The sequence below is a fragment of the Mus musculus genome, chromosome 4, assembly GCF_000001635.26.
Source record: "Mus musculus strain C57BL/6J chromosome 4, GRCm38.p6 C57BL/6J".
Taxonomy (NCBI): Eukaryota; Metazoa; Chordata; class Mammalia; order Rodentia; family Muridae; genus Mus; species Mus musculus.
In genome coordinates, this window is record NC_000070.6 from 52,482,054 (window position 1) to 52,509,711 (window position 27,658).

A 27,658-nucleotide genomic window follows, 5' to 3' on the forward strand; every position below is an offset into this window, starting at 1 on the left:
ACCAAGCCAGATAACTAAACAAAATCTAGGAAAAACAACTTGTTAATCATTTAAAATCAAGCAAGCCATGTAGGGCCCTGAGTACCTGAAAGGAAAAATGGAAATGTCAGGCCTGTGTGTAGCCAGGTTTCTCTCTCTTAACAGTTATGAAGGGTTAACCACTAGAATGTAATAGCCTCACTGCATGAAGGACACATGGACTGTAGTTTGAGGACAGAGCAGAGAAGTTAACGTTAGGTCTGCATGTTCCTAAAGTGAACGCTGTTTTAGACAAACTGAACAGTGGGCCTGACATCAGTTTTATGCCAAAAAAATACTACCTCCTTTAAAAAGATAACAAAATATACAACTAAAACTAGTGTACAATTAATAAGAATTGCAAGACACTGGGTGGGATGGTTGATTTCTGTATTCTCAGAACTCCAAGGGCCAAGGAAAAAAGACTGCCACAAATTTGAGTCTCTCTTGGTATACAACTCTGAGCTCAGTCTGGGTTATACAACAAAACCGACTTTAAAATAGTAATATTCATAAGTTTGCAAGAGACAACTTGAAGTGTTGACCTAGAGAAGAATTATTCTTTAAAGGAAACTGACCCAGTGAGATTAATAAGTGTGAAATTTAGAGTAACTATTTTTTAAGAATTATATTTAAAAAATGCTAACAAATAGATAAAAACCCTTTAAAAAATAATGAAGTGAGAGTGTAGAGATAAAACATAAGTAAAATACAAAGTTCACAAGATTTTAATGAAATGAAGAATTAACTTGTTAGACCAGTCATATCTCTACTAAACTGAGGAAGAGGGAAAAAAAAAAAAAACCTTTGACACATGAAATTAGTGTTCCAAAATTAGAGGAAAACAGGAGAGAGAACTACTTAAAAGAAATAATGGCATCAGATCTCCCACATAGGATGAATTCTGTAGACACAAGCATTTGAGCTATTGGCAAGATAAGCTCAGAGACACACACAGCAGGACTTACAAGATTACTGGAAAACCATGTGTATATTAGAAAAATGTCAGAGGCAGCCAGCAAAAAACAAAAACAAAAAAAAACAAACAATAAAACCAGCAGAGGTAAGAATGACTTGAGACTTTAGACTTCTTATCCCAAACTGCCAGTTGGAAGTTTCAGAACATTTAGAATGTGCTGAATGACTCAACCTAGAGTTCTGTGTCTAAGAGAAACATTCATATTGAAGCCAATAGACTTTCTGACAGAAACCAAGAGACATTCATAACTCAGAAAATTATAAAAAATATTGATACCTGTGGTTTTTTTATGAAGTTGTTTGTCATCTTTTGAGTAGAAATATTTATAATTTATCTATATATGCATGTATAGCACACATGTATATAGTGTATATAGTATATATGTATGGGTACATGTATAATATAATTTTTTAAAGGGGATAACTAAGTTTATATTGTTTCCTTAATAAATATATAGCCACTCTCATACCTGATCGCTAGGCTCTAAATTAGCAATTTCGGTAGGGATCAATGTCACTTTTTATAAAGTAGTATGATCCGGTGCTATCTGGAAAGCTAGCTCCTAGGTAGCAGCACTGGCTGCTTTTCTAGAAGACAGATTTCATTGCCAGCACCCACACAATGACTCACGAGCATCTATAACTCCAGTTGCAGGGGTTATAACACCCTCTTCTGGTGTGTGAGGACAGCAGGCAGGCATGCAGTATACAAGCATACATACAGGTAAAACACCAGTACATATAAGTAAAAAAGTTATTTTTAAAAGGTAACTTGATCTTTAGTATAAATGCCAAATGTAATGAGAGTATTAAAGTTGTCACAGGAAAATAATATACTTGTGAGGAGAAGTTTAGAACCTAGGATCTTTATGACTTTAAGATGAGTCTACTATTTATTTATTATGCCAAGGACATTGCAAATTTGCTATAGTTTTTTGGTCCAATGTCTTGTAAATGTTTATGGCTTCATTTCCTCCAACATTTTCCCAGGTCTCTAGTGGCTCTCTCACTAATATTGTCCATGCTCCTCTTCAAACCTGCTCCAATTTATATCTTGGATGAGGTGGATGCGGCCTTGGATCTTTCTCATACCCAGAATATTGGGCAGATGCTGCGGACTCACTTCACACATTCTCAAGTAAGGACCTCTCCAAAAGCTCCCTCAGTAGAAGTAAAATAGGGTTTTGTTTGTTTTACGAAAGTAAGACTTTATTAGTAATCATCATTAAGTTAGATATTTGCGATTGGGGATTGTAGCTCAGTGCTTTGCAAATCAATCTCCCTTGAAGGACATGAAGGACTGGACATTTACACATTGGTTCTAGCACGATAAGGAGTAAAACTTAAAATTGATTTAATGATGATAAAATTGTTTCCTTTAGCTATTTGCCACAAGAATGCCGCTCAAACACAACTGCTTCAAGAATATACTTAGAGCATCAAAAAAATGTCGCACAAAATGAGTTGGCTAAACACAGAGAAAAATCCTTTAAAGCTAAAAGAGGGTTTTTTGTTTGGGGTTTGGTTTTTTTTGTTTGTTTTTGTTTTTTTGTTTTTGTATTGCTACAAGAGCCATAGCTTTCAAATATGGTTGAATAAAACTGTTACAGAGTTCTAGGATCTGTATTCATCCTCTTCACTCTAGATTACATGTTTATTATGGCAGCTTTTAGTGGTGCCTTTCCTAATTATATGAAGGTGATGTTTGGACAGGGATAAAACTGTAGAAACTTGCAGTCTTCTTTGGTATTATTAAATTTATCACAAAGAAAATTATTTCACTAAATGATTAGAGCTAGCAATAAAATAGGGAATGCCAGCCACAAAATTCAGTTACTGGGAAATAATAGCCTTAAGTAATGAAACACTGAAGGTAAAATTAAGAAACTTCTAAGATAAAAGAACATTGCTATTCATTTGGGTACATAGTACCACAACTGTCTTCAGTTGTTAAATGAGAATGTACGTTTTCTTGGTGTCATGTGTTTAAGGAGAGAACAGAGTGACCTCCAGATAATTTTTTTAATTAAAATACAATTACATTATTTTCTTTTCCCCCTTAACTGTCCTCCCATTCAACCCCCAACCTTGTTCTCTAAAATTCATGGCTTCTTTTGTTAGACACACATCACAAACATATGTATTTTCCTAAGTATAACTTGTTTGGTCCATATAATGTTACTTGGATGTGAGTGCTCTTAGGAGAGGGAAGCATTGTCAGTCCAGGTGGGAAAATTTATATTTACACAGACACATACACACAGACAGACACACAGACAGACAGACAGACAGACACACACACACACACACACATCACGTGGTGTTAAACAGCCAGCTATTGGGAAGGCTCTTCCTTAGTTACCTGTAGTTCTTTGTCTGCAGTGGGCTCCCATGACATCTCTCTCTCCTATATAATCATGTCTATTGTTGTCCTTATTTGTATCTTGTTTAGGCAGCCATGTCATTGAGACTTCATGGGTGTAGCTTCTTGGACATTTCTAGGAGACAAAACAGCAGAATTTTCTGTTTCTCTAGCTCTTAGAACATTTCTGCCCCTTCTTTGACATTGCCTGGCCCTTAGATGCAGGAGTTGCATTACAAGTGTGTCAGTACTGTGCACCATGAAGTCACTTGTTCTCTGCACTTTGATCACCTGTGGTTTTAGGAGAAGCTTCTTTGATAAGAATTGAGAGGTACATTCATCTGTGATCCAAAGGGTAAATATTTAGAATAAGTTAGGAATTATGATAGTTTAGTAAAGTGACGGATAGAGATCCATGACCTCATTAGTCCTGTGTAGTTGGCCAAGTTTCCTCACCAGACATGATTTGGGCTATAAATATAATTAGAGAGCTGTTGATGACTGACAGGATGTACATGCCGTAGGGTTATCACTGCCGTGCTGGGTCGGATTATTGGTTGACTACCCTCCTTGAAAACTGCATGGCACCTTCTGATACCATGAAAAAGCTAAGCCTCAGGAAAGAGGCTTTCAGGTCAGAATCAATCAGCAAGTAGCCTGCAGATACTTTGTCCAAAGCTCATAGTATCCTTAGCAGTAGTGTAGCTTCCACTTCTGGGAGGTAACCAGGGGCAATAGTAATGGCCTTTGTGTTTTACAAGGTACTTGGGAAATCCTGACCATCAACTCAGAAGCTTCTCATGTTTATATGCCTACTATTAGTGTGTTAGTCCTTAGCTTCTATGTCAGTCTAGATGGGAACATTTATATTTACACAGAGACACACACACACACACACACACCACCACCACAGTTTACCATTTTTCTTGCTGTTTTCCTTATGCCTCCACCACCCCTTCCCATCCCATGGTCTGCTTTTACTTTTTTGTTTTTGTGCTCCATTCAATTCTTAAATCCTCTTTAGAGAGTGAACAACTTTAAGAATATTTTCTTTAATGTTTTTTTCTTTTTTCTCTTTCCTTAAGTTCATTGTGGTATCCCTCAAAGAAGGTATGTTCAACAATGCAAACGTTCTCTTCAAAACCAAGTTTGTGGATGGTGTTTCTACAGTAGCCAGATTTACGCAGAGTCAAGCTGGGAAGATTCCGAAGGAAGCAAAGTCCAGAGGAAAAGAACCCAACTGAGTGCATGCCAGTTCAGAGTACAGACTTCTCACCTTGACGTTTTTACACATGAACTTCCAAGAATTTGGGATCCAAGTTGTTTATATAATAATGTTAACATTATTTTCATATGTAATTCTTTTTAGCACTTTTAAAATTGCAGATTCCTCTTTTCTTACCTAGTGTGATTATGGTCCAATTATTGTAGTTGTGATTGCATGTATATCATCAATTTTTTTCTTACAAAAATCTTTTGTATGTATTAAAGAACCTGAGGTACATATAGTTGGTAAATTGTGTATGCAAATGCCCAAAATACAAAGAAACAGATGAAGTTATAGGATAAATATAGCTGACAGTCAGCTTTTAACTAGTTTAATTTCTAAGTACAGTATTAATGACTTTTCTTTTGCTTATAAAATCATTCAGATACAGAATAGTTGTAAAGAAAGTCACTGGACCATTAAAGGGAACACATAGCAATTATGCATACACCGAGCTACTTGAGGTCAGTCCTGTGGAGACAGCATGCCAGATCCTTGGCTGGGAAATGGATCTGGAGAGACTTTCACGTTAGTGAGGTTGGACTATCATGTTTATGTATGTTTAATAATTGATCTCCACAAGCTTGAAATTTGAGTGTTTTTTAGCTTTGAGTATTTTAGTAGGAGCTTGGGAAGAAATGTGTTATTACACAGTATTACACTTGGATTATTCTATCTACAGTCCTGTAATATTTTGTAAGATTTCTATCAGACTTCTCATAATCTAATCAATAATTTTTTGGTGAATGTAGGACCTAGCAGATTAAATGAAAAGTATATTTTATAAGAGTCTGGTAAAGGTAACTAAGTCTGTCTTCTCTACCAAAAAAACCTCCAAAGCTTCATGATTGATGAAATTCTTGGTGCCTTCTGCTTGTCTGGGTCAAAGGTAAAACTCCTTTAGAAAGCAGGAGGGGCCCAGTACACACCCTGAGATCCTGCAGCTCTTACTGTCTCTACGTACATTTCCACATCAGCACCTCATGCCCGTAATCCTCAGAGCGCTAATGTGATCTGATTGGATTGGACAGATGGGGCCCATGTTTCGTCCTGATACTTAACCCTTAGTTCCTTGATGTTCTACTTTCTTTGTTGTGTCATACAGGCCCTGAGTTGGACATTTCTCAAACTTATATATGTGGTGTTATATAGACCTTAAGTCATTTGTACCCTGGAACATTTTGGAAATTATTTCATCTGGAGGGAAGTGGCAGTAGGCTGAAAATACTGACTGATGCATAGTAGAAATCTCAGATAATGGACCTACACAATGTTTTGTTTTCCAAGGGGTTATAAACTATTGGTCAAAATAGTTGTGTTTATTTACCCTGTCTCTAATAGTGGTATTCTAATTTGATCACAATCTAGTCAATGCCAGCTGTTAATATTTTGTATTAGGCAATTATAAAATAGCGTTGAATTGCTGTCTTAAGCTTATAAGTGACTATTTTGTGTGATTTCCTTTGTCTATAAATTATTTCCTTGTATGCCTTTCTGTTTTGTTTTCTTTTGTTTTTGTATTTTATATATAGTTTCACTCATATTTTTGTGCATATATTAAATTTCTGTGAGACATGCTAAATTTTTGTAGTACTACAGTTTTTATTTCAATATAGAAAAGTTGTTAAATAGTGACTTTTCATATATTCATAAGAAGGTGGGTTAACTAACATTAATAACTTAAGCCAAACATTTCTTTTGTTTGTTTGTTTGTTTGTTTGGTTTTGGTTTGGGTTTTTTTTTTTTTTGGTTTTGGGTTTTTTTCAAGACAAGGTTTCTCTGTGTAGCCCTGGCTGTCCTGGAACTCACTCTGTAGACCAGGCTGGCCTCGAACTCAGAAATCCGCCTGCCTCTGCCTCCCAAGTGCTGGGATTAAAGGCATGCGCCACCACGCCCGGCCAAACACTTCTTGTTTATATGTATTTTCTTACTTAGTCCTCACATAACTCAATAAGGTAATCTTTATCAGAATTCTGTTACTGAGGAAACTGAACAGAGGTTACATAAATTGCCCATAGTATCACTTAGTAGTATCAGATTTGGGGGAAATACCTTTTTTATTTTCCTAATACTGTATATCCATGGACTTTTCTACCATGTCCCAGTTCCTGAATATCCATTCAGAGGCTTCATATCATTAATAAATGCCTAGGCCATGAGCTAGGCTCAGTCCCTGACTAGCTCTTAACTTATTATTCCATTTATTCTAACCTGTGTCAGCTATGTGGCTGATTTCTTCTCTGCTGTCCTTCAAAATCTCCCCTGACTTTCTTTCTGCTGGACATGGCACCTTCTAACCCTGCCTTACTCTACTGGCTATTAGGTTTTATTGACGGGTGATCCTTCCTACCATGCTATCTACAGCAGCCACTTCACTACCTTCTGAAAAACACTGCTTAACCAGACCCTTGTAGAGGAGAAGCCTCTAACCATGGTTTATAAAATGATCATATGCCGTAAAACCCCTGTTTAGCTCTGTTTCACCAGATCTACTAAGTCATTTGGGAGCAACAATACATTTTAAGATGAAGTTGGTGCTGGCTGTAAATCCCTTAGTGAGCCAGGGTTCCCAGATAATCCACTATCGCCTACGCGAACACATGATTTGAGGGGAATCCCATTCAGCCAGTTAACAGACAAGAGGAGAAAGCACGATTTCAGGTCACAGATGAAAATGCTGCTTGTGGATTAAGTTTACAATAAAAGTACCATAGGTCTGAACACCCTGAAAGATGGTGGCAAGTGAAAAAGTCAATGAGTAGATTTAAATGTTGCAGTTGGCCTTGTACTTTGTGTGGAAACAAGACCTAAAGTTAAAAATGTGCAAAAAAAAAAAAAAAAAAAAAAAACAAAACAAAACAAAACTCATAGGCCACGGTGAGTGGCTTGTCTGGTTACAGAGACTATAACAGAAGTAGTGGCCAAATTAGTACAGGTATGCAGAATGAAGTATGTGGGAAGATAGAGGAATGGTGACAGGCTTGAAAAGAGTACTACCACTGGAGAATCTCCACCAGGGAAGAGGTACCAGATACCTAAATGGTCAGTGAGCTGAGCAGCTGTCAGCAAGATTTGTGCTTCCAGTCTTCCTAGCATGGGTACTGAGGCGCAGAGTTGATGTTGTACTTCATTGTGGTGCTGACAGCTGTCCAGAACGGAGATACTGGGTCAGCTTGTATAAAGAGCCTTGGTTTGGAAACCAGCTACTGGCTGGTGTTTGTCAGTATTCTACAGAGTTTATTCAGTAAGGTTTGCTATGACCTTTAGGAAACTATTTGTAGATTGTAGATAAATTTGATTGGGAGAGGAGTAGATTTGATTAAGGAGTGACTGCCACAGATGTTGGAAGTGTCACTGGTTAGGAGTCTTCAACTGCTGTCTGTTTCACATTTTGGTTAAGCTCCCAAGAATCTCTGCCTCAGATTGTATCTTGGCATGGTAGGGAGGATTTGCATCTAACAAGTTATAGTTAAAAATGGACCCAAGAATCAAGCCCATGTAGCCATTTTAATGCCTGACAAAATAGACTTCAAACCAAAACTAATCAAAAGATGAGTGACAGACACTGTATACTAATCAACAAAAAACCCAAAAAACAAAAAATTATCCACCAAGAGGATATTACAGTTCTTAACATCTATGCACTAAACACACGGGCACCCAAATTCATAAAAGAAACACTACCACAGCTTAAATCACATAGAGACCTTCACAGAGTACTGAAGTCCCCCACTTTCACCTATAGACAGGTCATCAAGACAAAAATAAAACAATAGGTAGAGTTAAATAATGTCACAAACCAAATGGACCTAAAATATTACAGAACGTTTCACACCAAACAATATACCTCTCTCAGCACCTCACAGAACTCTCTCCAAACATAACCACACAGTCAAGACACAAAGCAAGTCTCAACAGATACAAGAAAATTGAAATAATACCCTGTATCCTGTCTGACCACCATAGATTAAAGCTAGATATCCACAACAAAAGGCTTACAAACTCGGAGAAACTGAACAACTCTCTACTGAATGGAAAATGGATCAATACAGAAATTAAGAAATTTAGAACTCTTTAGAATTGAATGAAAACAAAAAGACAACAAAGCCAAGTATAGGACACAGGCAGTTTTAAGAGGAAGTTTATCATGCTAAGTGTCTACATAAATTTTAGAGACCTCATATTAGTAACACATTACCTGAAAGCTCTAAAACAAAAAGAACAAATAACACCAAAAAAAAAAAAAAAAAAAAATGATGTCAAGAAATAAACTCAGGGCTAAACTCAGTAAAATAGAAACAAACAATACAAATAATGTAACATAGTTAGTTCTTTGATTAAAATAATGGGATTTACAAACCCTTAGCCAAATTAAAGGCACAGAGAAAATAACCAGATTAACGAAATTAGCGATGGGGGTGGGGACATATTGAGATACCGAAGAAATCCAGAGAATCATAAGGACAAACTTTAAAAAGCAGTACTCCACAAAATTGGCAAATCTAAACAAAATCAATAATTTTCTTAATGCATACCACATGTCAAAGGTAAGTAAAGATCAGACAATTAAACTAACCTATAATCCCCAGTAAAAATAAAGTCTCCCCCAAAAAAGTGAAGGGCCAGACGGTTTCAGCACAGACTTTCAAAGAAGTGTAAGTCCCAATATGCTTCAAATTATCTCACAAAAAAAGGGAGCATTGTTAATTCTTTTTACAAAACCAGTTACTCTGACACCAGAACCACAAAGTCCCGTCAAAGACCAATTGTCCTCATGGACAGGTGCAATAATTCTCAATAAAATACTTGCAAACTGAAAGAACACATCAAAAAGGCCATCCAACATGATCAAGTAGGCTTTATCCCAAAGATCCAGGGATGGGTCAACATATGTAAATTGATTGACATAGAACCATATGAAAAAAATTGAAAGACAAAAAAAATTTCTGGAGAGATTAGGGATACAGGGACAACAAAAGAGCAAAGGCAGTTTACAGCAATCCCTTAGCCAACATCGACGTAAATGGAGAGACAAAGTCAGTCCACTAGACTCAGGAAGAAGACAGGCTGTCCATTTTATCCTATCCGTCGGAGCACTTGAACTCTTACCTAAAGCAATAAGAAAACTGAAGGAAATCATTGTAAAATTTCCACCTGGAATCTCTACAGCTGCCAAATACTTTCAGCAATGTAACAGGATACAAAATTAATATAAAAATCAGTAGCCTTCCTATATACAAAGAATGAAAAGACAGAAGGAAAACAAAATCTCTGACAGTAGCTCCAAAAATCATTAAATATTTTAGGGTATCGAACCAAGCAAGTGAAAGACTTGTAAAATAAAAACCTTCAGATGCTGAAAAAAAAAATAACTAACAGAAGATGGAGAGATCTCCCCATGCTCATGGATTGGTAGGGTTAATATAGGAAAAATGTCTACCATACCTAAAGCAATCTACAGATTCAGTGCAACCCCTAGAGAAATTCCAGCACAGCTTTTTACAGCTAATGAAAGGTCATTTCTCAACTTCATATAGAAATACAAAAACCCTGGATAGATAGAGCAGTCATAAATGCTGAGTGGAGCTACATCTCCAATTTCAAGTTGTACTGTAAAGCTAGAGTAATCACAGGATGGTATTGGCACAAAAGCAGTCATGTTGATGAAGCTGAATCTTAGACCTAGACATGAATCTGCACACCTGCTTTTCAATAAAGAGTCAGAGGTACACACTGGAAATAAGAAAGCATTAACAAATGGTGCTGGTCAAATTGACTGACTGCATGTAAAATAATCCAAATTTATAGATTTAGTCCAAATTAGATCCACCCTATCACCCTGCACGAAACTCAAGTTCAGCTGGATCAAAGACCTTAATATAAGGTTGGCTACACTGAGTCTCATAGATGAGAAGGTGGAGACTAGCATGGAACTTACTGGCACAAGAAAGGGCTTTCTGAACAGAGCACCATTAGCACAGACACTAAGAAAAACAATAGGTAGAAACTTATGAAGCCAAGAAACTTCTGTATGGCAAAGGACACCATCATTCAAAGTGTCAGGCCACACTGAGAATTGGGAAAATCTGGTCTTCAATGGGGCTCAGAGCTAAACAAAGAATTCTCACCTGAGGAATACCGAATGGCTGAGAAGCACCTGAAAAAATGTTCAGCATCCTTAATCATCAGGGAAATGCACATCAAAACAACCCTGAGATTCCATCTCACACCAGTCAGAATGGCTAAGATCAAAAATTAAGGTGACAGCAGATGCTGGCAAGGATGTGGAGAAAGAGGAACACTCCTCCATTGTTGGTGGGATTGCAAGCTGGTACAACCACTCTGGAAATCAGTCTGGCGGTTCCTCAGAAAATTGGACGTAGTACTACCGGAGGATCCAGCAATACCTCTCCTGGGCATATATCCAGAAGATGCTCCAACTGGTAAGAAGGACACATGCTCCACTATGTTCATAGCAGCCTTATTTATAATAGCCAGAAGCTGGAAAGAACCCAGATGCCCCTCAACAGAGGAATGGATACAAAAAATGTGGTACATTTACACAATGGAGTACTACTCAGCTATTAAAAAAATGAATTTATGAAATTCCTAGGCAAATGGATGGACCTGGAGGGCATCATCCTGAGTGAGGTAACCCAATCACAGAAGAACTCAAATGATATGTACTCACTGATAAGTGGATATTAGCCCAAAAACTTAGAATACCCAAGATATAAGATACAATTTGTGAAACACATGAAACGCAAGAACGAAGACCAAAGTGTGGACACTTTGCCCCTTCTTAGAATTGGGAACAAAACACCCATGGAAGGAGTTACAGAGACAAAGTTTGGAGCTGAGACAAAAGGATGGACCATCTAGAGACTGCCATATCCAGGGATCCATCCCATAATCAGCCTCCAAACGCTGACACCATTGCATACACTAGCAAGATTTTGCTGAAAAGACCCTGATTTAGCTGTTTATTGTGAGACTATGCCGGGGCCTAGCAAACACAGAAGTGGATGCTCACAATCAGCTATTGGTTGGATCACAGGGCCCCCAATGGAGGAGCTAGAGAAAGTACCCAAGGAGCTAAAGGGATCTGCAACCCTATAGGTGGAACAACATTATGAACTAACCAGTACCCCCAGAGCTCCCTGGGACTAAACCACCAACCAAAGAAAACACATGGTGGGACTCATGGCTTTAGCTGCATATGTAGCAGAGGATGGTCTAGTCGGTCATCAATGGGAGGAGAGGCCATTGGTCCTGTGAAGGTTCTATGTTTCCTGTGAAGGCACTGTTCCCTGGCAGTATATGGGAATGCCAGGGCCAGGAAGCAGGAGTGGGTGGGTTAGTGAACAGGGGTAGGAAGGAGGGGATAGGGAGGTTTGGAGGAGAAACTAGGAAAGGGGACATTTGAAATTTAAATAAAGAAAATCTCTCTCTCTCTCTCTCTCTCTCTCTCTCTCTCTCTCTCTCTCTCTCTCTCTCCCTCTCTCTCTCTCTCTCTCTCTCCCTCCCTCCCTCCCTCCCTCCCTCCCTCCCTACCTACCTACCTACCTACCTACCTATCTATCTATCTATCTATCTATCTATCTATCTACCTACCTACCTACCTACCTACCTACCTACCTACCTATCTATCTATCTATCTATCTATCTCTCTATCTATCTATCTATCTATCTATCTATCTATCTATCTATCTATCTATCTATCTATCTATCTATGTTAACCAGGATATAATGGTTTGCATATGCTCCACACAGGGAGTATAAGTGTGGCCCTGTTGGATGGAGTAGGTATGCCACTGTGGGTATGGGCTTTTTTTTTTTTTTTTTTTTTCTCAGAACTGAGACCCGAGCCCAGGGCCTTGCGCTTGCTAGGCAAGCGCTCTACTACTGAGCTAAATCCCCAACCCCAGTTGTGGGCTTTAAGACCCTCATCTGAGCTACCTGGAAGCCAGTCTCCTCCTAGCAGCCTCCAGGTGAAGATGTAGAACTCACAGCTCATCCTGCACCATGCCTGCCTGGATGCTGCCAGGTTCCTACCTTGATGATAATGGACTGAACCTCTGAACTTATAAGCCAGCCATAATTCAATGTTGTTCTTTTTAAGAGTTAAAAAAAAAAGTTGAGAGAGGACTGAATAGAGGAAGAAGTCAAATTTCATGAAGTACTGAAGAGAGTTCCAGTGTACTCTTTCGAGTTGCTTTTGAGCTAGAAAATTCCAGCACTGGAATTTTCTTTTCTTTTTCTTTCTTTTTTTTTTTTAATGGTCAAACACATTGTACTTTATTGCCAAGGGAAAATTACATGTGTTTACATGTATCCCTGTGTAAAATACTTTTAAAAAGACATGTACCATTAGCTAGCAAACGTTTGAAATAAAACAAAATAATCCAACAGTATATTTTACAAATAGTACAATATTCCTAAAGTACAAGAAAAAAGCCTTGGCATTACATAAAAAGAAACTGAGTGGACAATTCTAAATATAATAGGCCACCTAATAAGGGAACTAAAACAAAATATTTTTTAGTATTATGATGTTTACAAAATAAAGACTCTTGTTGTTAGAATGCTCATTTTAAAATATATTTAAACTACACACAACTGTTAAATTTAAGAATTAAGAACAATCTTTTTAAAATCACAATAATCTTGTTGTTTATAACAATAACATAACACAAACACATATTTTTATATCCAATCACCTATTTCTCTAGTCTAGTTCCACAGCATGAAAATAACAGTAGACCAACAAATCAATAATGGCAAATATTTAAGCAGGGGCCATTTATTATATTAGGATTATCAGTAACAGGTATTTGAAATTTTTTCATTTTTACAACTCAATTTAATTGACATATAAAAACAAGAAGCATACATGCTATGGGTGTCATGTAATGTTTTGAGATATGCATGTTATATAGTATTTAAACTAGGTTATCACCTCAAATTTTTACATTTCTTTATGGTGAAAACATTGTAATGGGAATTTTAAAATAATAAAGATAGTATATACTTTGTAAGGCAATGGGCAATTACCACACATCTGAAAAACTGCAAACAGCTCTTTGGTGAAGTTGACAAGATCTAAATTTAAAACAAGGTTTTAGTGTAGTTGTACAGGGGTTGTGAACTAAACTACTGATAATCTGCAGGTAGTTAACATTATGGGAAATTTTTTGCTTTTTAAATTTTTATATGTATTTTCCAGAATATATTATCTTTTAATCAGAAATAAATATTTGGGGGTCGGCGTTTTTATACACATACACAGTACCAAAAGGTCTGTCTGACCAGAGACTGAAGGTACCAAGGGAACTGGGCTTTTTTTCGGGCGCAGGGTTCTAATCAAAAACAGACTCTAAGGATTATCTTAGAACGTAGTTTATACTCAGGATATAGCTGAGATGTCATTAAAAAAAAAGGATTAATAGACAAAACAACTTCAAGAACACCTCATAAGAATTGTGATGTTTCAAGCCTGTATAGACTCTCAATTTGTAAATGCTGAACATTTTGGTATTCTAAAACTATTTTAACCTAGAACAACACATTAAGTGGAATTTCGATAAACTTTGCAACTGAAACCTAATTTCAAAGCAAAATGAGGGCACAATGATAGAGTGATATTCACAATGCTGGCAGTCAGCCCCGTTGGCTGTCCTCAGTAACCCTACACCCTTTTGCATGAATAGTGTGGTTTCAGTGACTTTCCCCATGAAATAATGGAATGTGAGAGCAATCTTTCCTCACTGACTTAAAAGTCAGATTAACTAAAATGCCTACAATGTAAGTAACTTTTAAGGAAAGTAGAATCTCAAACCCAAGAGCCTGGTAATTCCAGCGAAGTCCTTCAGTAAAAAAGGAAATTTAGATTTGCTTCATGAAGTATTTCTTAATATACCCAAAATAAATAAAACTGAAAAGCAAGTATAAGCCACATTGCTATCATTTTTGTTATTGTAAGATATGTACATTCTCCCTAGGATAAGAGATAACTCATGAAACATATACATCTGTACCTCTCCAACTTTTCCAAATTTTCATTTGCAAATGGAGATTCAAAGTTCAAAGTAACCATATTATTGGGTGGGCCAAAATTTAGCCAAATGTGACTGACTCTTTAAGACTGATTTTAACATGTTCTTTCAACTTTATTCAAACAAATGTATTTATTATTAATACCCCGGAACTTTGTAACATATTAAAAAATAAATTTCATGCTATCAAAAGGTGATGTTCACTTTAATCCTGTTTGCCTTCACGCCACTGTCGTGAGCCTTCATTCCAGGCCATATAGACAAACAGGGCCAGAACCACATGAACAGCAACAACAGCAACAATTGCGGCATAAAAATAGCTGTCTCTATTAGACATTCCAAGGGCACCTTCAAATATATAAGCTTTCGTTGTAAAATAAAAGCCGATAGGAACCGTGATCATTAAAGCTGTGAAGAACAGCAGTGTCTTCAGGGTTGCAGCTAAAGACTTTTCATTTCTGAACTTTGGAGGCTGCAGCGCATTCAGCGCTGCTTTATCAAGACGCTCCATGGCGTGGTCAGGAGGGCAGCAGCAGGCGCTGGGTAGTTAGCGGAGGCTCAGCGGCCGCTAACAGGGTGACAGTCTCTCTCTCTTTTTTTAAATGTATTTTTAAAAATATTTTTATTAGGTATTTTCCTCATTTACATTTCCAATGCTATCCCAAAAGTCCCCCATACTCCCCCCCCCCCAATTCCCCTACCCACCCCTTTCACTTTTTGGCCCTGGCGTTTCCCTGTACTGGGGCATATAAAGTTTGCATGACCAATGGGCCTCTCTTTCCAGTGATGGCCGACTAGGCCATCTTTTGATACATATGCAGCTAGAGACAAGAGCTCCCCTTCAGCTCCTTGGGTACTTTCTCTAGCTCCTTCACTGGGGACCCTGTGCTCAGTCCAATGGATAGCTGTGAGCATCCACCTCTGTATTTGTCAGGCACTGGCAGAGTCTCACAGGAGACAGCTATATCAGGTTCCTGTCAGCAAGCTCTTGTTGGCATCCACAATAGTGTCTGGGTCTGGTGGTTGTATATGGGATGGATCCCCAGGTAGGGAGAAAGAGGAACACTCCTCCATTGCTGGTGGGATGGCAAGCTAGTACACGCACTCTGGAAATCAATTTGATGGTTCCTCAGAAAATTGGACATAATACTACTGGAGGATCCAGCAATACCACTCCTGGGCATATACCCAGAAGATGCTCCACCATGTAATAAGGACACATGCTCTACTATGTTCATAGCAGCCTTCTTTATAATAGCCAGAAGCTGGAAAGAACCCAGATGCCCCTCAACAGAGGAACAGATACAGAAAATGTGGTACGGCACATTTACACAATGGAATACTACACAGCTATTAAAAACAATGAATTTATGAAATTCTTAGGCAAATGGATGGATCGAGAAGATATCATTCTGAGTGAGGTAGCCCAATCACAAAAGAACACACATGATATGCACTCACTGATAAGTGGATATTAGCCTAGAAGCTCGGAATATCCAAGATACAATTCGCAAAACACATGAAACTCAAGAAGAAGGAAGACCAAAGTGTGGATACTTCAATCCTTCTTAGAAGGGGAAACAAAATACCCATGGAAGGAGTTACAGAGACGAGGTGTGGAGCAGAGACTGAAGGAATGACCATCCAGAGATTGTTCCTTTCAACTGTTTTACAGAGATCATTCCTAAAGGGAACTCTTCAGTAGACAGCCAGCAATCCAAACTCCTTGCTTGAGTTGGCTCCTGGAGGAAGCCAACCTAAGACAGTAGTTTACACTCCATTTAATACTTTGTGTTTCATATATATATATATATATATGAAACACTTCACTTCATTTGAAATTGACCTTGAGTTATAGTTACATTGTAGTCATCTTGCTCTCCAGTAATGACAAACATTTAGGATTGAAAGAAGTACCAGTGGTCATCTGCTCAGCTCTCTTCTGATGTGTTGTGGTGGTTTTTCTCTATGGTATTCTGTGCCTCGGCCTGTATTTGAAGTTTTCAGAGGTATCCAGGTGAGTCAAGTACAACCTCATGCTTGCTGCCTTTTCTGGTGCTGCTCTGAAACCTGCCTGGTGTGTCTCCTATACATTTACCTTTGTTTATTAATTCATTTTCATGTGACAGTTTCAAAGAAAGGAAAACAAATGTAATGTCCCCTGCTAAGTCTTCTTGACACTAAGTAAATCCAGTTTCATCAAACATTCCCCTCAGGCCTCAACATTTTTAACATCTTATGCCACCTCTATGAACTTTCTAGAGTATTTTAACATAAGGACACCTTTTCATTGTTTAGCCATCCGAGGATTGACTTTCTTGAAAGAGTATAGTTTTAAAACAAAAACTCCATAAATTAACTGGAAAGATAAGCCTTCAGGTTCTCTGTCTCTCTGAAGGACTAAAGTTTCCCAGCCTTTTGATTGAGTCATCTTTCTTCACTATAATGACTTACCCATAGATGTGATGCTGCGAGTGCTGGTCTCTTTGTAGGACTTGCATGACTTATTAATGGTATTGTTATTTTCTGAAATGATTTGACCAATCTGAGGCCATCTCACTTTTCATTGCTCTAGTTAAAAGTAAGTGGCTCCTGTTCTGATCGGCATCACTAATGACAGGGTGGGGTTTGGCATTCTGTTCTCAGCTTCAAGGACGGCAAAAGGGTGAACAAGCTGCCAGTTTGACTGGCATTTCAGGCAGATGACATGAATCAATGCATCTCTTGCACATGGCTCATTGAAAATTATAATTGTGTATTTAAAAATGGATACAAGCCATATTTTATATCGAAAGCATGTGTTTTGTGGATCAAGTTACATATGACAGAAAACAAACATCTTTACAATGCTCAGGAAATGAGGCCTCTGTGATAAAGCACATCATTTTTCTTGAGAATGAAAAGTGTCCACTTTTGTGAGAAATTTTAATTATTAAAGTCTGTATTTAACTAAAGCCCACAGAGGACTGTGGTCCACACAGTCTTTGATAACTTAACCGGCAATTTGGTTTGGAGAGTGGAATGGTATGAGACTTATGTCATTAAGAAGGAAATCTCATTAATTCCCAGATCCTAATTTACTTTAGGAAATCATTAATGTTGAAAAGATGAGTTGGGAGGAAGGTTGATGAGTTTAGTTTTCTCAGGGAGCAGCAAGGTTGTAAAAGGAAGTCAGCTGTGATTTATCATCTTTATATTGTTTGTACTTTGTGTCTTAATGAACAAGTTGACATTTGATGCGCTCAATTTTTATTATTTTATAGCTCACTAAGAGAATAAACTTTGGTAGAGTTTCCATCTTTGCTGAGATTTAATAGCATAATGGATCTAAGCAAAGACGTGAGACTCAGAAATCTAAATCCCAACTCTGCCCTATTGCCTACATGTCTAGATTTATCTTATTATTATTATTAGCCAAATTACACGTATCTGTAAATTGAGAACAATGACAGTAATCACTTAATGGACTTGCAAGGATTAAATGAGATAGTATACCCACTCATGGTAAGTGTTCTCAGGAGGTAGCTACTCATAATTTCAGTGGAGTCAAAATTAAGAAATGGTGCAATTAATGTTTGAATATCAGAGAAAAGCAACTCTAACATGAGTTTGTGAATTCTGAAAGAAAAGTGCAAAATGAATAATCTAACTACATTAAAATTCAAATTTCATGTCTTCCTACAACTTACCTCAAAATACAATAGAGTGTCTTGTAAAGAGAAGATTTTGACAGCTCTGAAAGTGAAATGTGCAATATATTTTTCCTTTGGGCTTTAGAGAGGAAGCCTGTAAGTAGCTATAATTTTTGACTTGAGGTAATAACCTCAGGGACAAAAATGAATATTGAGCTAAGTATCTTCACAATTTAGTATCATCACCCACCCCTGTCTTTTTCCACATTACAACTGAGCTGTCATTTAAAAATATACTGTTTTATGTATATATGTTACATATGCTATACAATTTAATCCTCACACTGACTTACATTGTTATTTTGTTTATTATTATTTGGCCTAGTTTATTTGGCCTAGTCTAAGTTGAGAGGTAGAAAATTGAGGGAATTTATCTCAGACTACTATTCTAGTGAATATTCACACTAGGCCTTGAATTCACTTCTGCTCAACCAAGACTCAGAGAAGGGAGGAATATTCCATCCCAGGTTGCTTTGTTTAGGTTTAGATGAGACAGGACTGGAAAATGTCATCTCTGAGTAGCACTGCAGAGGTCACCATGAGGAATGGTGTGAGCCGTTATCTGTGTGCCCACAGATAGCACATCACCTCCAGGATTTCACAGATCCCTTGATTTGTTCTCTTCTCTTGGCCTCACTCATATATATATATATATATATATATATATATATATATATATATATATATATATACACACACATATATATACACATACATATATCTCACACACACACACACACATATACACTATCATGAAATAATGCATGCATACCCCCACTGAGAAGCCCAAGTTTGTCCAATTGGTACAAACCTCCCAGCTCCTTGGAGGGACCCTTGTGCTGGGCTGTCTTCTAGGGCTGGGCTTCCTTCCACAGAGCCCCTGGAGAGACTGACCTCTGTGCCTAAGCCTTGCCCTCAGTTGTGTACGGGTGCTGCTTCCTTCCTAGTCGTCCTAGACTTTGGACTTCGTCCTTTCAACATACACATGATGGAAACCTTGCTGGCAGCAGGGCCTTTGGCTGTTGGAGTTCACCTGGGTTTTCTCTGCTGAAGATTTTCTAGAACCCATAGACCCCAATGTTCAACTCATAAGTCAAAAAATAATAGCCTATTTCCTCCTTACCATGTGGCCTTGTAAATAAATTGTAGCATTTCGGTTAGGAAATAAACAAAGTTAAAGTAGTGGCCTCATAGCCAAGAAGAAACATTTAATCAATTTTAGAGGCCCCTGGTAAATTTATAAACATAATCTACAAAGCAACTTAGACTTCTGGCATGGACTGCCAGTGTGGATCTTTTGTATTAAATTTAAAATGCTTCTATTCAAAGGCACCAAGAGATACACAAAGGTCTCACGGGGGAAATTCTCTTGAAAGAAAATAATATATTATGGGGATAATATCTTCTTGAAGAAAGAGAAACGGGCCTAAAGTATCTTAGATGGTTTCTTATCTGAGGCACTGAGATCTCAATTGTGAAAGATATTTCATTTGGGAACATGAAAAGAAAACATCCCAGAAGCTCTAACGAGTTCAAAAGAAAGGTCACCGGCTGAGACAATCAAGGTGAATGATGCTTGTATGATGCCCAAGGCCCAGACTGAGGACCAGAGGGACCCAAGGCTTACTGATTTTAAGGATAATGTGAAAGCTTAGCCAGTGACCTGGATGTCAGTTGGGACAGCTACTAAATCAGACACAATTAATTCAGCACCCAGTGCATGATACAGAAATTGAAGAGGAGACAGATGTGTTTGCCAGTGGCCTCCTGGGCAGCAGTTTACGCTATAATTTACATTGCAGCATTCCAAGCTCTCTCCTGGATCTTTCATTACAACTTTGCTGCTGACCTGTGGCTGGGATACTTAAAGACTGCAGAGGCAATCTTGGTGAGGGATGCTGTACTTAGTTCATGCTGGATTCATCATGAAGTTTGTGTGTTAGAAATAGGAAGTATAAGGTCATAACTGTCCTGCTTTTCAGTTAAAGTCATTATAAGCCAGACAGGGTTATCCCACATCACAGCGGGGCTAGAAACCTGTGTCTTTTCATTTCCACCACGGTATTATTTTCTAGTGTATGTCCCTCTCAATAAAAAAAAAAAAAGTCATTTAAAAAAAAAACAGAAAAAGTGTGTTATAAAAGAAGATATCCAAGGGCTCACTGAACATGCTGGAAGATTTTCCCACTGTTGGATACTGGTTTTGCTAGTGTATATATATTTTTTATTTTGTATTGGTTATTTTATTTATTTGCATTTCAAATGTTATTTCCCTTCCCGGTTCCCCTCCAAAAACCCCTATCCCACCCCATTCCCCCTGCTTCTATGAGGGTGCTTGCCCACCCACTTCCACTTCACTGCCTTAGCATTCCCCTATGCTGGGCATCAAGCCTTCACAGGATCAAGGTCTCCCTTCCATTGATGCCAGACAAGGCCATCCTCTGCTACATAAGCAGCTGGAGCAATGGGTCCCTCCATTTGTATTCTTTGGTTGGTGGTTTAGTCCCTGGCAGCTCTGGGGAGGTCTGGTTGGTTCATATTGTCATTCTTCCTATGGGGTTGTAAACCCCTTCAGCTCCTTGGGTCCTTTCTCTAATTCCTCCATTGGGGTCCCTGTGCTCAGTCCTATGGTTGGTTGCAAGCATCCATGTCTTTCTTGGTTAGGCTCTGGGAGAGCCTCTCAGAAGACATCTGAGGCTACTGTATTTTTTAACAAACATCTATTATGTTCCAAAATATTCTTCTTTAAACCTCTCAATATCTTTAGGAGGTAGTAATTATTCAACTTAGGAATGTTGACGCTGAGGCTTTATGAGGTTAAATAATTCTATCCAAAAGATGAAGGTAATTACCAAACCATTTTTCAGTTCTCATGTCTTTTGATTACAAACTCCACTGTGGTTTCCCTGGGTACTTAAACATGAGTTTTGCAAGTAGGTATGGCCTGGCCTTGAGCTTACTGCTTCACTAATCAATTTGCTAGAGAACTCTGAGTTTGAAATATGACTTCAGAGATATTTATTGATTGAGGAAATGGTTTTCAGACATTTATATCGTGGCATGGGCCAGTGCTTTCATTGAGTGTCAGCAACAACCACCTTTGGCCAGTAGTTATCCCCAAGAACATTAATCCACAGAACAATGATTCTATATTTGTACTGCTACTGAGGCATTTTTTTTCTGTAATTAACCCAAACCAAGAGGCTGGTGATTTATAAATGTACAAAAGAGCAAGTATAGATCACCAAACTGAATAGCTAAATGCAGACTCCAGCAGAGACTGATTGCTCCGGTGGTGACAGAGCTTGCTTGCTTGTTTAACCAACATTTATTTTCTTAGGTTTAGAAGCTGGCAGCTCCTGGGGCTCCTCCGGCTTGCAGATGACTGTCTTCTTGCTGCCATGAGAAAACATGGCTACCTGGAAGTCTAAGTGACTAATGCCCTAATTTCCTTTCCTAAATTTATTTTTTAATCATTATTTAACAATTTGGTGAGGGTTGTTTTTTTGTTTTTTGTTTGTTTGTTTTTGTTTTTGTTTTTTCCCTCATTGGTGTTTCTTTGTACCCCCTTCCACTCCCACTGAACCCCTTCTTCCCAGCAAGTCTTCCTCCTATTATCTAGTCCTTTTATGAATTTCCCTATTCTTAACATTATCCATTGAACTTAATTAGGGTTGCCTAGTCAGGCACTGGTGAAACACACTTTTAATCCCAACACCTGGGAGGCTGAGGCAGGAGGATCTCTCTGAGCTCAAAGCCAGCATGGTCTATATACTGAGTTCCAGGACAGATGGTCTACATAGTGAGACCCTGTCTTGAAATGAAACAAAGACAACAATTGGTGTTGCTTACATGAAAGGTTGGGTATTATTTCCTGGAGCACAGACAACTTCAGAGTTACCACTGAAAACCATATCCCCTCCCCCAGCAACCATTGACTGCCAATAACTCCTCCAGGAATAGTGAGGCCTCATGTGCCACTTCCTCTTCCTTCAGGGAATGTTGACAGGCTCAGTCAGATTCTTGCAGGGTTGTAGATCACCACAGGTGCTGTGAGTTCATGAATGCAATAGGCCAGTCTGGTACACAGTGTTTCACATCCTCCGGCTCTTATAGCATATTCATCCCTCTTCTTTGGTGTTCCTTGATTCTTAAACGGTACCATAAAGCCATCTAGTTTGGGGTCAAATGTTTAAGAAGGACTTACTCTCCTCACTCTGACCCACTCCGAATGCATTACTTATCCATCGTTTGTTGCATATATAAGCTTCTCTGACCAAGGAGAACTCTCCTTGTACTTAAGATGCAAACTACAAAAACAAACAAACAAACAAAAAAACCTACTTCAAGTTATGTGATCTTTTTCTGTCTCTCTGTCTCTCTGTGTGTCTCTGTTTCTCTCTGTGTGTCTCTCTCTGTCTCTGTCTCTCTGTCTCTGTCTCTGTCTCTGTCTCTCTCTCTCTCTCTCTCTGTGTGTGTGTGTGTGTGTGTGTGTGTGTGTGTGTGTGTGTGTGTGTGTGTATGTGTGCGCACGCGCAGGAGAAGATGAGTACAGTAGCCTATGGACACCACAAGAGGGCATTGGATCCTGTGGCACTGAAACAGACATTTTAGCAGTTGTGAGCCAGTGCTGGGAACTGAACTCAGTTCTTCTAAAAAGAACAGTATCCAAGATGCCCGCTTCTTCAAATGATTGTTGGCTTTGATAACACTGTTCTGTTCACTTCGGAGGAAGACATTTTATGTAAAAAGTGAGATCATTACACTTCATTTCCTGAATCATGCTGTTTGTAAAAATATTAATTGATGAATAAAACTGTTAATACTCAGTTTGATGTAACTTGGTGCCCATAGTTATTCTCTGTATGCTGTGAAGGTGTACAAATCTTTTTGTTGAATTTCAAGTAGGCAATTCAGTATCAGTTTTAAATATGACACCATGAACATCATTCTACCACAGTTCACGATAGAACTGAAATCTGTATCCTTTGATCATCATCTCCCTATTTTCCTTAATTCCTCACTCACATCAACCATAGTTCTCCCTGCACATGCATGAGATCTTTGAGTTTAGAATTTATAACACTGAATTACAGAGAATATTCTTTGTCCATTTATTTACTTAGCCTAATATTCTCAAGGTTTACTAAATGTCTCACAAATGGCAGGATTATGTTTTTATGGCTGGATAATATTTATCATCTCTATTTCTCCTCTAACTACCCCCTTACGTGATCTATATCCATTCATCTGTCCTTGAACACTTACACTGATTCAACTCTCTCATTTAGTGATGGATCATTCTGCTGTCATATAGAAAAGTTCAATTACTTCTTGCGATACCGATTTCATCTTTTTAAAAATATAAACCTCAAAATGGGACTGCTGTGTTTGTATGTCAATGCTCTTTTTAGTTTTCAAGGAACCTCTAATATTGTTTTTTATCCTAGTTATTACCTTTTGTCATCCGCCAAAATGTTAAAGGAATCCCATCAATCTCTCATCAATCAATCCCATCAATACTTACTATCTCTTTTCTTTTAAATTGGCTTACAGAGTAACAGGTTTCTGCATGGCATCTTTATACATTTTACATGTAGGTAGATTATTTCTTAAAAGTGGGAGTTTCCAATCTCTGAATATTTGTTGTAAGTACACAAATGTTCAAGTGGGACCTAACTGTATCTCCAATTAAATTCATTACATACTATTATTCACCTGGTAGAGATTAGGATTATATGTGTATATCCTTGCTAGGTATACAGAACATCTATCAGCCTGTATGAGTAGAAGACTATTCCTATTGGGGTAAACTGGTGCTGGACCCTTAAAACAATATAACTTCCCAGCCCCATTTTGCTCCCAGCATCCCCCATTTTCTACTTTGTTCTATTGTCTGTCCCAATTTCTCTCTCAATGCTTGCTCTTTCAAGTCTCATGACTTCCTTTGTAGTTTTCTGGATTTAACCACATTTTCTCCCAGCTAAATATGCATATTAAGCAGCCCAGATGCTAAGCTCTACACTTGAGAGAACATGCTGTTTGTCTTTCTGAGCTTGGGTTACCTTCTCAGGTAACCCAAAATAATGTTTTCCAGTTCCTTCATTTTTTTTTTCTACTGAAGATTAGAACTTCACATATACTTCATCTCTTGTGTGCTTGCTCATGGCCATCCTAAAGACTGAGAAGTTACACCTGGGGCTTTGATTTCCACTTTTTTTGGTGGCTATTGGTAGTGAGGAGCATTTCATACACGTGTTTGTATGATTCTTTTGGAAAAAAAATACTTATAAATACCATAAACTGGTGGGAAAAAAAAAAGTCCAAAATGAGTATATACTCACACGATTGCAATCCCCCCTCCCCACCCCCACCAGTGAGACATCAAAGTCAGTGCAACTCAGGAGAGAATTAGCATCCTTTTAAAGCATGGAAGACACAGGACTTTTGCCTTGGATTTAATTAGATCCTGTCAATTTTCCTTTCTCCTTCCCTTTACTTTAGTTCCTTTGCAAACTTACTTTATCTGACTGTGTATAAGTAAGGCTGAAATTCCACTGGCTCCGCACAACAGCAGCTTAGTCCTTGCTTAGGACATGATGTATTGATGTGGGAATCTGGTCGCTTGTGTTAATCAGAAGACCAGCCTGCAGTTCCACCATCTATGGCTGTGCTATCAAGAACCCCATATCTTTCCTGTTTATTTCAGAAAACAGTGGGTTTCTATTTGCTTTTTTGTTTGTTTGTTTTACTGAGCAGATTGCAGACAAGTCTTCATCCAGTGGCAATAGAGTTCCTAACAATTATATTTACTAAGAAAAAGGTTCAAAACAATATGTGGTGAGCATAGTGTCTGTCTTAGCAAAATGTGTGTGTGTGTGTGTGTGTGTGTGTATGTGTGTATGTGTGCATGTGTGTGTATGTGTGTGTGTGTGCATGTGTGTGTATGTGTGTGTGTATGTATGTGTGTGTTTGTGTGTGTATCTGTATGTGTGTATGTGTGTATGTGTGTGTGTGTGTGCATGTGTGTGTATGTGTGTGTATGTATGTGTGTGTTTGTGTGTGTATCTGTATGTGTATATGTGTGTGCATGTGTGTGTGTGTGTGTGTGTAGTTGTGCATGTGTGTCTGTGTTCAAGCTTGACAGTGCATGAAAGTATAGAAGCTAGAGGTTGACATCTGGAGTATTTCTCTCTCACTCTAGCTTATTGCTTGAGACAGCATCTCTCAGTGAAGCTGGAGCTCACTATTTTGGAGAGCCTCCTGTGTCCACACCCATTCAATCCTGGAATTACAGACTGCACTACTATACTTGGCTTCCACCTGGGTGCTGGGAGACCTGGCCTGAGCTGCTTGTGCTTTCTTTCAAAGCAAGCACTTTACCCACTGAGCCATGTCTTCAGCCCCCCAGTGCAGTTTTTGATACAATTGTGGGAAGTGATTCTAGGGCGAAATGAAAGATAAGCAAGAGTAGCCATGTCTGCAGGTCGAAAATGGCAAAGTATCGACAGTCTCATAGAGCTCAGCATAACTCCTAAATGCATAATGTAATGATAGCTTTGCTGTTGAAACACTGCTCCTGTGTATCAACAATGGCAACTCAGTGGAGCGGTTAGCTGAGACATGCTCTGGTGTGATATAAATCATTTTCATTGTTTCATTAATTTAAAAGAAGAAGCTATGTTTTGGCTTGTATTTCAGAGGTTTCAACCAGAGTATGCTTGGTCTCATGTTTATGAGTCTGTGATGAAGTAAGGTGGTGGGAAGCCGAAAAAGACCAAAGCCCTGTGTCAGTATTTGCAACCCCCAGGACACAGCCCCAGTGTGGCTAGGCCCCACCTCCAAAGGTGTCAACCCCCAATATTACTGTCAAATTATGAAGCAGATTAGCCCATAGATCAGGCCAGAGCCCAACAAGTTGTATTCTCCTCTCAATAGCTGATATATCAACAGAGAACAAAGATTTCAACCCACAAGCCTTCTGGTGAGATACTTTATGGCCAAACCATAACAGATGCAGTAGGAAAGAAAAGGTGAAAAGACGGGGAGAATCAGTTGTTTATTACAGTTGATCATCATGAAATGGAAGTTACTAACCCTGGGACAGAGGGAATTGCTGCCAAGTGTCAGGAATGAAAGAAAATGGCCATGTTTAGAGAAACCAGGATGGTGAGATACCTCAAAGAAAGACTGGCTTAAAATATTGTCAATATATAGAAAGCACGGACCTAGAGATGACTCTGAGTGTCTTTTACCTTTCTGCAGAAGACAGCTTGAAGCGATGACAGGGAAGGCCTGGTGTGATGGGATCAGCTCTGTCTCTGGGGGAAAGAAGAAATTACCCTGCAGGGGACACTTGGTATTTCAAAGAAGTAAATTCCTTTTGCAGTGGCAAGTTTCTTTACACTTTGTATGGTAAAAATTTCCAATTTTACAGTAATGAACTTGTATAAAAAAAAATCTACAGAGGAGCTGTGAGCATAAATGACAGCTCTCTATCTAGTGCTGAGATGAATGGCTATAGTCCAAAGTATTTATCACAGCTCTACCATGCTCCCCTGAACTGTACACTCTGACATCTTTTAAGGATATTGCTATAAACAAAATGAAATATTACATTAAAATCATAATCCTGAGATGGGGTCACAAAGAGTCTGGGGTCTGGACTTTCCTGTCAGAGAGTTTTACCATCTAATAAACTTAAAGGCAGGCTTACACTTGTAAATGAGGGTGCAGAGAAATAACCAAGCTAGACTACTCCAAGGGTAGGAACAAATGTCTATTCGAATCAAACTGCCAAGTCTATGTCTTGTGGGACAGAGAGAAGCAAAATGGTAGAAAAGCAAATGGTTTTCTAAGACAGGGGCGTGGGGATCTCTGAGCTGATACAAGCCATTCAGATAAATCAGGAACTACATACCCTTGCCTGGGGGAGTTGGCAGTTGGGGTGATTACCCTTGCTTGGAGTAGTTAGTTGACTTTTGGGAGTTGATAACAAGAGGTTCCTGTTAAGTAGAAACTCATCTTAAGAGATTACTGAGGAATGCCAAGTTTAGGCTTCTATTATATAACAACCCTCAAACGTCCCAGTGACAATGCCTCAGTTTACCTGGCCAGAGTCTTTGCGTTTAGTACACTGTCACGAGCATTGGCATTTTGGGGAGCCTACTTTGGATCTAACAGTCCTGAGCTTGAACAAGCACTTGAGAGTCTGTTTATTCTCATGAAGGATCATTACATTTGAAAAAGGGAAAGCCTTTTTTGTTGCTCTTTGCATAATTGTCAC

At 38.5% G+C, this 27,658-nt stretch overlaps 1 protein-coding gene and 1 pseudogene across 2 annotated transcripts in view; one reads left to right on the plus strand and one right to left on the minus strand.

Moving 5' to 3' along the window:
• The window catches only part of Smc2 (structural maintenance of chromosomes 2), a 49,145-nt gene extending 42,833 nt beyond the window's left edge, over positions 1-6,312 (plus strand). For both annotated transcript variants that reach the window (NM_001301412.1, NM_008017.4), the window contains exons 24-25: positions 1,987-2,134; positions 4,444-6,312. In NM_001301412.1, the coding sequence (NP_001288341.1) occupies positions 1,987-2,134; positions 4,444-4,602 (307 nt within the window). In that variant the 3' untranslated portion in view covers positions 4,603-6,312. The remainder of the gene's footprint in view (positions 1-1,986; positions 2,135-4,443) is intronic.
• Vma21-ps (VMA21 vacuolar H+-ATPase homolog (S. cerevisiae), pseudogene) lies at positions 12,899-15,266 on the minus strand (annotated as a pseudogene).